The sequence below is a fragment of the Haliotis rubra genome, unplaced genomic scaffold, assembly GCF_003918875.1.
Source record: "Haliotis rubra isolate DU_JTF1 unplaced genomic scaffold, ASM391887v1 Scf695, whole genome shotgun sequence".
In the NCBI taxonomy this organism is placed as follows: Eukaryota; Metazoa; Mollusca; class Gastropoda; order Lepetellida; family Haliotidae; genus Haliotis; species Haliotis rubra.
Genome location: NW_025767407.1, coordinates 200,038 through 212,310, shown reverse-complemented (window position 1 = coordinate 212,310; position 12,273 = coordinate 200,038). Strand labels below are relative to the sequence as shown.

Sequence of the window (12,273 nt, the reverse complement as noted above, 5' to 3'; positions counted from 1 at the left end):
AAGAAATTACATTTCCAATTCCAATAAATGCATAATTCACAAGTTAAAAACAATAAAGCAACTCACGATGTACGTTAATCAACGCTGTGATACATACCGTCATTAGTTCCAAGCCGTGATCATAACATACCTGGAAATAGCTTACTTGTTACTAGGTCTGTTGCCATGTGATATCATTGGTATTGACATTTCACAACATTTGATACCCGTGAAGGTCCGGGTTAGAATATTGATCTTCAGTAACACCCGGGTGGTCAGGCTTGCTGACTTGGTTGACACATGTCATCGGTTCCCCATTGCGCAGATCGATGATCATGCTGTTAATCACTGGATTGTCTGGTCCAGACTCGATTATTTACAGACCGCGGCCATATAGCTTGAATATTGCTGAGTGCGACGTTAAACAACAAACCAACCACATCTAAACTGCATTTCATGAAAATGAGGTAGGCAAATGACTATTATAGCTAAATTGGATAGAATTATCATTAAAACGCCTGCATGTTATCAGAAATGAGCGGGCCACTGTAACTTGATAATGCCCCCAAATTGCTTGACGACGGGCCATTATCAGGCCCGTTGTTAGGTGACGTCTAAGGAGCTCAGCTCTCGATGTTCAATCACCTATGGCTCGTTTGAACTTGGGTTCAATATTCACGATATTTCTGACTCACATTCGTCACATTTACCATCTGCCATTATGCACTTTCTTGCCGGTGCCAACCTTAACATGTGTACCATATATTACAACACGCAGCAATGAAAACATCGACTGGAACTCTAACGTTGTCGAGCATTGTAACAAATGGCGGCTGGTAGAATGGGCAAAGGTCGAGGTCGTCACTCTCAATAGTGACGTCATCTGTTTTGTTCTATGACGTTTCCCTTCGTCGGGCAGTTAATGGAAGACCCTGGGCTTCTGCAAATGATAATGGCCCCAAACCAGCTTTACCTTTATAGTATACCAGTCTGTATTGGAGCTTGCAGCGTATTGGTATGTAAAACGGACTTGGGAAGGAGTTTGAGGAGTTTTATTCCTTTGCGATGCAAACACATGGTTGCCCAATGACATGCCTGGCCCAAGTTGCCTTGGAGCGATTAGTTACTTCCGCTAGATCGCCAGATAGGGAGGTATCATTACGGATAAGGATATTACGTAGTAATATTGTTACAGAGCTATACGAAGCCTCGTTGTGATCAGAGTCGTTGAGGGGCGGTGGGGTAGCCTAGTGGTTAAAGCGTTGGCTCATCACGCCGAAGACCCGGGGTTCGAATCCCCACATGGGTACAATGTGTGAAGCCCATTTCTGGTGTACCCCGCCGTGATGTTGCTGGAATATTGCTAAAAGCGGCGTAAAACCAAACTCAGTCAGTCAGTCAGTGTCGTTGCTGTTTTCTTGTGAACAGCTGCAATCCTCGTCAACAACCTATTCCTTTCGTTCTTGATGCCGGAAATAAGTGCCCATCGATAACCTTGTACTTCCTTGTCATGATCCGTTTTGGTTTCGCCATCAAAATTCATTTTAAACCCTATCGATCAAACATTTGTCAACATAAATGAAGATTTCTGTCAGCGATCCGGCGCTGTACCACTGTATGACCAGTTACTTCACTATCTGACGTAGTAACCAAGTGCTTTCGAGAAAGGTGTGTTCATTCCTGTTTGCTTACTCCAACTGTATAAAGAAGTGTTGTCGTTTCTCACTGTCTTGGGTGCATATCATATGTACCTGTGTATCCAGTTATAGCAAATATAAACCATGTGAAGTGACCTTTTAAACGATTCCTTATGTGCCGTGGTAGTACCTGTGCACCTAGCGAGTTAGTGAAGCGAAGATAAATTGAAAAAGATCGCCCATAGCCAGTCAATCTGCTCTCTGTAAGAACGAGTACTTTGGAAGTCTTAATTCAAAAACTCACTTCATTACGCAGTTCAACCATGTTTAACGATGTATGTACTTTATGTTAATCATGTGCAGTAAGTTTGGATCTTCCATACGCGCCAAAATTCATATTAGCTACAAAAACATCTTAATAGATTAAATAATATAAGCGTAGGCCGATAGTATTACAGGTTGATATAAACAAAAATATACAGTTATAAGAGTTCACTGATGGTCATCCAGCAGAGATAGTGATTGTGGATATATCATCTTCGCTCCAGTTAAAATTGTTCATAACTTTGAAGCATGTCCTCTTTATAGATACGTATTTGTGCGGCACTAGTGATCGCGAAAAGAAAACACATAACACGTCGAATGCATCGTAGATTTTCCATTTCCAATTCCAATAAATGCATAATTCACAAGTTAAAAACAATAAAGCAACTCACCATGTACGTTAATCAACGCTGTGATACATACCGTCATAAGTTCCAAGCCGTGATCATAACATACCTGGAAATAGCTTACTTGTTACTAGCTCTGTTGCCATGTGATATCATTGGTATTGACATTTCACAACATTTGATCCCCGTGAAGGTCCGGGTTAGAATATTGATCTTCAGTAACCCATGCTTATCGTAAGAGGCGACTAACGGGATCGGGTGGTCAGGCTTGCTGACTTGGTTGACACATGTCATCGGTTCCCCACTGCGCAGATCGATGCTCATGCTGTTGATCACTGGATTGTCTGATCCAGACTCGATTATTTACAGACTGCCGCCATATAGCTTGAATATTGCTGAGTGCGGCGTAAAACTAAACTCACTCACTCTTTCACAACATTTGAGATACACTCTAGAATGCCCCTTCCTCGAAACGTTCAGAGAGCTTTTAAAACATTTTCTAAACAGTGTTTCACCAGGGTTACAACATTAAAGGCCATGGTCAATCTGACTCAATCATCCAAAATGACCCTTATAGTTTATGTGGAAATTTCCACACAAAACTTTCGCATAAACAGTAAATGTGTATCATACCTTCAAGAGACATTGCTCTTTCTCAACGAATAAACCATCTGATTTGAACTTGAAAATACGTCAATATGTTCGTAAAGAGAGGCAAAATTATGTTTCCACGTAACTATCGAATGATCGGTTTGTGAAAATGTCCCCAGTTTCAGGTTGAAAACGTAATAGTTACAATGGACACACATATTCGTGCTCTCGGACTAACACCGGAGAGACGCCTGTCATAATGACACAGTCTTTATCGCGACCAGGACGACAGAATAATGTGCGTGAGCGTCTCTATGAAAATTGTAGTCTTAAATTCCACGTCATCGTAATTCACATTATGTCTAAAGAGAAGACTCTTGCAGGAGGATGGAATGGTTTAAAAATTGTTTGACCAAACTCAGTGTGCTACGATCCCCGATGTTGATCATCAATGTTATCAAACAACGGGTTGCTTGTCCCCAGAGAGCAAACTGTTATTACCACATAAAGATTGTAAAGTGTTCATAAAACTGGGCTCTGCTCACGACCGAAGCGTCTCCCTCTCCCTACTTTCCCCCTATGTTTTGACTGGTGAATTCTGTATTTAGACCTCATCATTCTTCCCAGCAACCTCGCCTTCTTCTTGGCCGCCATGCTCCTCCCCTCCTCCTTTGATGCTTTCTCCTTCTCAAGTTGTTGAAGACGGTTTTTCCCCACTCACACAGTTTTGAATGCGCCATCATCGTCTTCAAGCGGTTGGGCATCTCGATCCTTCTCAAAAAGCACCCTCCTTCTTTTAATATCTCCATCGAGGCCTCGGCCCTGAACCTACAGTAGACAGTGGCACCAACTTACACCGGTAAATCATTGAAGGTATAAGAACAAACACGTTCTTGACTTAGCCTTTGCCTTCATTTTGGCCGCGTTCTCCTCCTGGGATGCCTTCTTCTCCGCAAAGACTTTCTTTCCCGCCCAAATAGCTTCTGATGCGTCCTCATCTTCTTCATGAGGTTTTGCCTCTCCTTCTCAAGAAGCATCGTCTTTCTTTTAATGTCTCGATCGAGGGCTCGCTTCTGAACTTGCTCCACAAACCTACATTGGACAGCGGCACCCACTTAGACTGGTATATCATTGTTAGAACAGGTAACAGCAGATATGTTCTTTTGAAGTAACAATAGGTACGTACCTGTCAAAACGAGTGACATCAGCTTTTATCTGGCGTTCTTCTGAGGTGTAAGGGTCTCTGACAGGCTTTGCGCTCCAGGTGTTTGTTTGTTTTCCACGACGGCTGGTTACATCATCCTTGACAACAACCGAGAAAGCACCTTCACCTGAGCGGTGGCAGTCAGGGACAATCCCTTCTTCTCGTAGCTGATTCAAGATTCCATTACCGTAGAGCCGGAGAGTGGGCTGACATTTGGCGTAATACAGCTAATGTGGACAGTTGATCTTGCCCCCTAAAGCTTCCTCGGCCGATAGTCACTTGGGATACCGTGTCTTTGTCCTCATGCATCCCGTTGTGCTATTGAATACGAACTTCCACAAAGACGACAGACCATGTTGACCAGTGAGACAATGCTATGACGCCAAAGGACGGCACATGCTGTGTCTCACACACAGCAAATTCACAGGCTGAGATATTAGATTTTGACTTGCCACACACGGAGTTTGCAGCTTTGAATTTTGATAACAGCTTTGAATTGTGAAAAGAAAATTCCTTGGCAAGGGATGTACTGCTGCAGCGAAGTCTAGAGCATGAAATCTACGAAATTAAATATGCTTTATGATGTACGGCATCTTATCCAGAGTAATTGCTTGGTTACTGGATTGTCTGGTCCAGAATCGATTATTTAGACAGGCGCCATATAGGTAGAATATTGCTGAGTGCGGCGTTGAACAACCAACCCAATACTTCACTGAGTCATTAATAACAAGCGTCAGACACTTGAGGAAAACAGTATATTATATCATGTCACTTCATTTTACACTGTTAAGCACACAAAAGGCTTCAGAAATAAAGCAGCAATATATTCTTCGAAAGAACCTGGCTTCTTCGAATTCTACACCTCAGTGTCACGCACAGGGGTGTATGTTAATAAGACAAAGAATAAACTCACACCCCGTAGCCAGTGTCTGGTCTTCTGTTGATACATACACATTCCGGTTACATTAAGGTCAAACCAAATCACATAGATTGCCAAACTGAATACATGTATGTTGTTGATAAATACGTTTCTTTGGTACATGATCTCTAAGTTTGGCTTGTCACTGTCTCACGTGTTGAATTATCCTTGTTCCATTCTCTGGCATTCATTCACAGATGCATGCTCATTTTACTCGATAATAGTTGAACAATATTTCAGTTAAATCACGCTTAATGTGGAATGAAATCCGAAAGGGATCCTTTGTAACACTGACCCGTGAAGATCCGGATTAAGAGGCGACTAACGGGATCGGATGGTCAGACTCTGATTTGGTTAATAGAAGCGACAAAACCCTTTTCCACATTCATAAGAAACCTCTGCCAAAAGCAGAGTCGATTGTACAATTGTGACAATATCATGAGCAGATATTTGTTTCAGCAGTATTACAGCAGTACGATGTTGTTTTTAAACAAATCGAGTCTAAACCAGAAAATCCAGTGATTGTCATCATGCGATACGATGACAGAGTTTATGAATCACTATGAAATAGTGATGATAGCAGGTGTTCGCGAACACGCCATCGTATCCCAACTCCGGCGACCGTTGCTCATTCTACTGATCACCGGATTGCCTGGTCCAAATTCGATTATTTACAGACCGCCGCCATATAGCTGGAATATTGTGGCATTAAATAACAAACCAACCAATATTGCAACACTATATAGGAAGTATACACACTAACTAATAATAGTTTCATATGAGCGATTACACAGTTTTCAACATCTGTCCCAATATAGATAGGACTCCAAAAGAAACTAGTTGGAAGGCAGCATATATAATGATAGAATACATATACCAATCCAGACCAAAGCGTCCAATTATCTGACCAGTTACATATGGCAGTAAAGCTGCCCCAGCCATGTCACCTAAGGTACATACACCTAACACTATTGGCGTCAATGTAACGCACGTCCGGCACCAGCCCAGAGACGCTGCCAGAAGGGGAGCTGTGAACAAACCAAGAGGCAAAGAACCCACCCACAAACATGTCTCACTTAGGGGACCAATGATTGTCACAAGTATTGCTGATAGGAGCGTGCCAATGAGACAAACGAACATTATCGTTGATTGAGTTAGATAAAGACTAACGACTGTGCTAAGTATTCGCCCTAGCAAGTACATCAACCAAAGGAATGAAGTTATTTCTGCCATTTTCTGCACATCGAGTCTGAGAGCGCTTTCAATACCATATGTCGTCAAAAATGAACTATAAGAATAGGGTATTCCAGCAAATGGGATGTAAGTAACAGCCAATAATGAAAGAAATATCACAAAAATACATTTACCCTTTTCTCCACGTTCATCGAGAGATACGTAAGCAGTAGATACTTCTTGAGGAGGATTCGGAACCCTGCATTTCTCTTGTAAGATATAGAGGACCATGAAGCCAACAGCGGCTGGCAAAAACGCTATTCCTACAATTATATACACTAAGTGTACTTGTGTGGCATCACTCTTAAGTATGTCAGTAGAGGAGGTGGTAAAGTTTGTGTCATTCTTCAACAACAGTGAGGAGGTCAGCCTTGTTGACATGAAGTTCCATCCAGCTGTGCTGTTCTGTGAAAGAGGAAGCAGTGGTATTATACTTAAAACATTCTGAGACGGTTCTGTCGTTAGATTGTCTTCAACTGGTGGAGCCGACTCGTTAGAGCTGTTGTTGATTCTCTGCCTAAGGAAAGGTGAAGCGATGAGAGGTGATGTTATTCCTCCCACAGAAGAAGCTATGAACACACCATGTATAATGGAAGGGTTGCCGGGGAATAGGACATTGCACTGGTGGCATACACCTGAAAGAAACAACACCAGGGTGAGTGAGTTTAGTTTTACGCCGTAATATTCCAGCTATATGGCAGCGGTCTGTAAATTATCGAGTCGGGGCCAGACAATCCAGTGATCAACAGCATGCGTATCGATCTAGGCAACTGGGATACGATGACACCCGATCCCGTTCGTCGCCTTTTACGACAAGCATGGATGGGTGAAGACCAATTCTAACCCGGATCAACAATATATTGTGCAAGTGTAACACATTGTTTAGAGTAGTGAAATTACTGTTTCCTTTCTTTTGAAACAATGCCAATGACCACTGAAGATGTCGCTCTAAAGCTTGGAACTCGCGGTTCCAATCTATTTATTTATATTTGCATGCTTTACAGTTATATGACCAATAAACATTCTCAAAACTATTAATGTATAACAATATAAACAAAATACAAATGTTATTAATATTTTTTACTACTTCACGAAAATTACCGATCATGGTCACGGAAATTGCCGATCGTATCGGGTGAACCGGTTCGCGAAAAGTGTACCGCAATATATCGTATTGTGAAGTTCGAATTGCATTATACCGGTTGACCGGTATTATCGCCCACCCCTACTCGATAGACGATACTGAAGAAAAAACAGAGACTTTTATGCATGGCAATACTCACACCCGGGCAATAACTGGTCAAAATTAGCAGTGTCTTGTAATATGAGACGGGAAGATAGACCCGTGAGTGCGACGATACTATTTTGCTAAGATGCCAATAAGAAACTTGTTTGACATCAACTTACTCCCGTAAAAGTAGCCATGTGTTCTAATTCTCTCGTACATGTTCGCGACCTAGCAAACGTAATATTTCATAAAGCTTTCCCCACGTGGGTACAATGTGTGGTGTTCCCGGTGCGGTGGGGGAAGCCAAATCTCTGGTGTTCCCCGCCATGATATTGCTGGAATATTGCTAAAAGCGGCGTATAACCATACTTACTCACTCACTCACTGATGGTAATATGTTGAGAGGTAGGGGCAGATTCTGGACGGAATCACGAAGAGTATACTCACAGTTAAATGCACACGCTAAGACGACTCCTACCACAACGACAGCAACGCAGCCAACGTACAGGAGTGGGGTCAGGGCCACAAGAGGTGTAACTGCAGCCGCAACCAATAAAAACACAGCGAGTGCCAGGTTTGGATCCAGGAACTTCAGCACAGCCATGGATAGAAGACATCCCGCGGACATAGCAAAGCCAAGTGAGAGAAACAGATAAGATATCTCTGTGAGACTGGCTTGGAAGTGATCCTGGAGGTCGGGCAACGTTGGACCTATAATGCTGACAAAGCCACCCTATAAGAGACGAAGGAAAATAGTTAAAACTTAACGAAGGTGTGTTTAATTACATGAAGTAAACTCAGGCACACAACCTTGTGTCGAATTTTAAGTGAGTTAGTTAAAATTTATCGCCACATTGGCAATATTTCAGCCATATCCTGACGAGAGAATCTTATACATCAGTAACAAATTATGAAATATTTTTAAACGGTATAAAATCATGTCGTCAAAGGACAGTATAGCACGTGGTATATCACATTATATTCGGTAGTTCGCCAGGGGACCTTTTTTTCTTCATTTTATTTAATTTAATTATTTAATTATTTATTATTTATTATTTATGTTTTTGGTGGGGTGGAGTGTGGTGTGTGGGGGTGTTTTCTAATTGATTCCAAGATTACAATGTCAAATGTACAAAACTCTGGTACATACAGATAAAGGATGTACAGGTATTATGTTAATATCATATTAATAAACACATATAGTGCAATACAAGAGAAAAATGATATCAGGTAAATATGGACATTCATTTTAAGGTCATCAAAGTACTTTGAAGAAAAGGCCCCATTTGTGATTGAAATGTTTTATTTTATTACTTTTATATGATTTTCCAGGAAGAACATATATTTCAGAGTTTTTTATAAATAAAGTTATATTTGGATGCATATTCGTAATACTGCATATGTAAATATGTCTTTTTCCCGCAATGATGATGTGATTTAGTAATATATTTTGATTTAAAGTACCAAACCAAACTATAAGTTTTGATAATAGCAAGGAATGAGGGTATAAAGTTTCAAGCCAGATTTGCATTTTTTTCGAAAAAGTTTGCATGTGTCTCCTGATATTCCCCGTACACATGACAAACACTCTCACTTACATCATTGCAGAATCAACATAGACTGCTATCAATATTTTTAATTTTAAGCAATTCTCTTTTTGTAGAAATCTATATCGAAAATCTATAAGTTTTGAGTCTTATCCTTTTCTGTATACTGAACTAATATTTTTCCAATCAACGTCTGTTTCAGGAAATAACAGCTGCCATTTATTACAAATATTTGGGTGTATATCATTGGAAATAAGATCATAAAAATTCTGCAGCCTTTAGATGTTTTTGCTAAATATATCTAGCATCGGTTAAAATTGAAATCCCTGACTGGTATTATATGACAGTGGTTAAGAGTATTTTTCCAAAAGTCAGGTAATACATGTAGTAAATATCTATAATCTAAACAAATTACTGTACCTTACAGTGCCTTTGCTACCTGCATGGACCCTAGCTGGATTTACACCATCCCTTCAGCCGATTGTAGGAACATTTAGGCATAATTTGAGATCACAAAAATACTACCTTTAAAAATGTGGTAAGTTTGAATTTACTTTTCAGTTTGGGGACTTACGCACCCTCTCAGGAGGACAATACTTTTTCGATACTTTAACCCCCTTTGATGATACAGCCACTAGCAATCTCAGCTACTAATTTAAACGTGTCGTACTTCGATGTACGGGTGTATCGATGTCATGGCTGGGTCCCTGCGTATTCCTTCTGTATTCACTGTTGTGTCGAAGTTTGGATAATTCGAAGTATGTACGTTGGTCCCTTCGATTTGGACACAACAGTGTTTGTCTGTAGTAACATCCGAAAGTGTCATGAGTATACCACAGCTTGCTTGCCATCGACTGTGTTTTATGCAACACATGGTGCCTTATATGTAGGCGTTATAATGTTTATTACTGTTCTTGTATTTAAACTGCCAGTGAATTTTGTACTGCAAAATAAATCATCTTGGGGTTCATGATGAAAGTAAATCGCAACCACACAAAAAATGCCATACTAATCACTATCAACCTATTCTTACCATAAAAATAATGTTGGTCAACTACTGTCTACTGGGGACAGGATGATAAGGACATCGACACGTTGGACAAGATGTCACGAAATTGTTCCATTCACAGTTTTGTATTGTAACAAATGATTAGGTATCAAATCGTCTGCTAGCACATTTACTGATCGTGACTGAATGCACAGTTTAGTAAAGAGTGAGTGAGTTTTACGCCGCAATATTCCAGGTATATGGCGGCGGTCTGTAAATAATCGAGTCTGGACCAGACAATCCAGTGATCAACAACATGAGCATCGATCTACGCAATTGGGATACGATGACATGTGTTAACCAAGTCAGCGAGCCTGACCACCCAATCTCGTTAGTCGCCTCTTACGAGAAGCATTGGTTACTGAAGATCAATATTCTAACCCGGACCTTAACGGGTGTTAGTAAACAAAGTGTACACTACACCATCTCCGGTATGAATGAAACGACGGTCACATATACAGTAAGAATAGTATTTACTATGATTATGCCTTTCAAATGACAGATTTTGAATCCTCGTGCTACTTGTTAGCATCAAATGCCGACTATATATTTCGGGATTTCTTTGGAATGATGACTGTTCCTGAACATGGTGGATAAAACTACATTTGTATTTGTCTTGAGGTTTATCGTAACTCTCTCGTTGATATTAAAGCTTTCAGTGGATAATATTTGATATAGTTTGATTGATGTTATTTGTCGGTGCACACAACCATATTCTAGGCGTATGACATTGGTCTGAAGTATTTAAGTCTGGGCCATACAATCCAGTGATTTACAGTAAAAACCCTTCCCGTCGTCAATAGTGAGTCTTGAATTGTTCCTGCACAAATACTCTGACATAACATAATAGGAGCAGCCGTACGAACACTCTTACATGATAATAAATGATAAGTACATTTATAATGCGCTAAACTCCATTCACACAGCCTAGTTCGCAGTGTCGGAGCGTAGCGCAGGCGCAACAGACCCAGGAAACCAGGCTGAATGCTCACAGCGCTAACAATCTGACTATTATGAGCCCGGATGCCTGTGAGGTGCTGGGTTCATAGTCACATGGATATTGGGATTAACCTGATATACCAGCAACCTTCAGCCATTTTCAAAATCTATTGTAGGATGGTATAAAATGTAGTAGAGCAATTAGCCCATCACATACTTCCCTGCTATATCACTTACCAGTTGGCATACGAAATAGCACCACAACAGCACTTGTAAAACCTTCCTGGCCGCCATCACTACTGCAAGGAAGACTTCTTCGCTTTGACACATTTGTGACGGGCAGCTGGGCTTTAAGCAATGATTGTAATATCGATGCAAAGGCAATGACGATACGTATGAGTGAATACAGAAATAACAATGCTCAGACAATTATGATTGGAATTAGTGAACAGAAAACCAGACCCCAACGTAGTTTTCAGTGAAGCATGGATTGCCATGTATATTGGAATCCGGGTTGTTTTAGCTGACCTAATTTACCTTGGCTGTTTTTTCACGGGGTCCACTGTTGCGCTGACATGTTTTTGCCTATATATGTACCTAGTAGGAATATCATTTGGTAGCGGTACACAAATACTTAATGATATAGTCGTTGTAATGCAGCTTCCTGCTGATTCTTATAATTATGACATGTACTTGTAGGTTCCTAAAATGAAATGAAAGGTTTACGGAATTAGCCCGTCAAAGAACTAGGTATGAAACAAACAACAAACATATGTACTGTAATTAACCATTGTATTCTAAAATTAACTTAGTTAATCAATAAAAAGGTATCACTATGGCAAAATTATATTATATACATTATAATATATATTTATGTATATTTGTATAGCGCCAATATCCAGATCACCTGCTCAAAGGCGCTATGTTTTTCCATCGATCATTGGAAGTCAGTCTCAAATGGCACATTGTATTATCAATCTCAACTCCCTGGGGATCATACTCTCGCAGCTACTAGGCGCTCCGAGTTGATGTGGCTTTTCCCATTCTTACGAGATACCCTTTCACAGCTGGGTGGACTGGGACACATAGTCACAGTACTTTGTACACATTTTACTGCACGTTGCTGTACCCGGAACTTGGTGCAGGTATTCATGTGGCCACCATCTGGTCATGTACCAACGGATTCGCATGGGCGGATCCAGGAATTCTGAAAGGAAGGGGTTCAGGGGGTTCGAACCATTGGCTCCGCCAACAAAAATCTTCAATGTGATCTTAAG

At 40.7% G+C, this 12,273-nt stretch overlaps 1 protein-coding gene across 1 annotated transcript; it reads right to left on the bottom strand.

The window, feature by feature from the left end:
• Positions 1-5,729: 5,729 nt before the first annotated feature.
• LOC124258506 lies at positions 5,730-11,300 on the bottom strand. The gene is made up of 3 exons (XM_046692576.1): positions 11,234-11,300; positions 7,910-8,195; positions 5,730-6,869 (listed from the first exon to the last, which is right to left on the bottom strand). The coding sequence occupies exons 1-3, from the start codon at positions 11,288-11,290 to the stop codon at positions 5,788-5,790; spliced, it is 1,425 nt and encodes a 474-aa protein (XP_046548532.1). The 5' UTR covers positions 11,291-11,300; the 3' UTR covers positions 5,730-5,787.
• Positions 11,301-12,273: the final 973 nt, after the last annotated feature.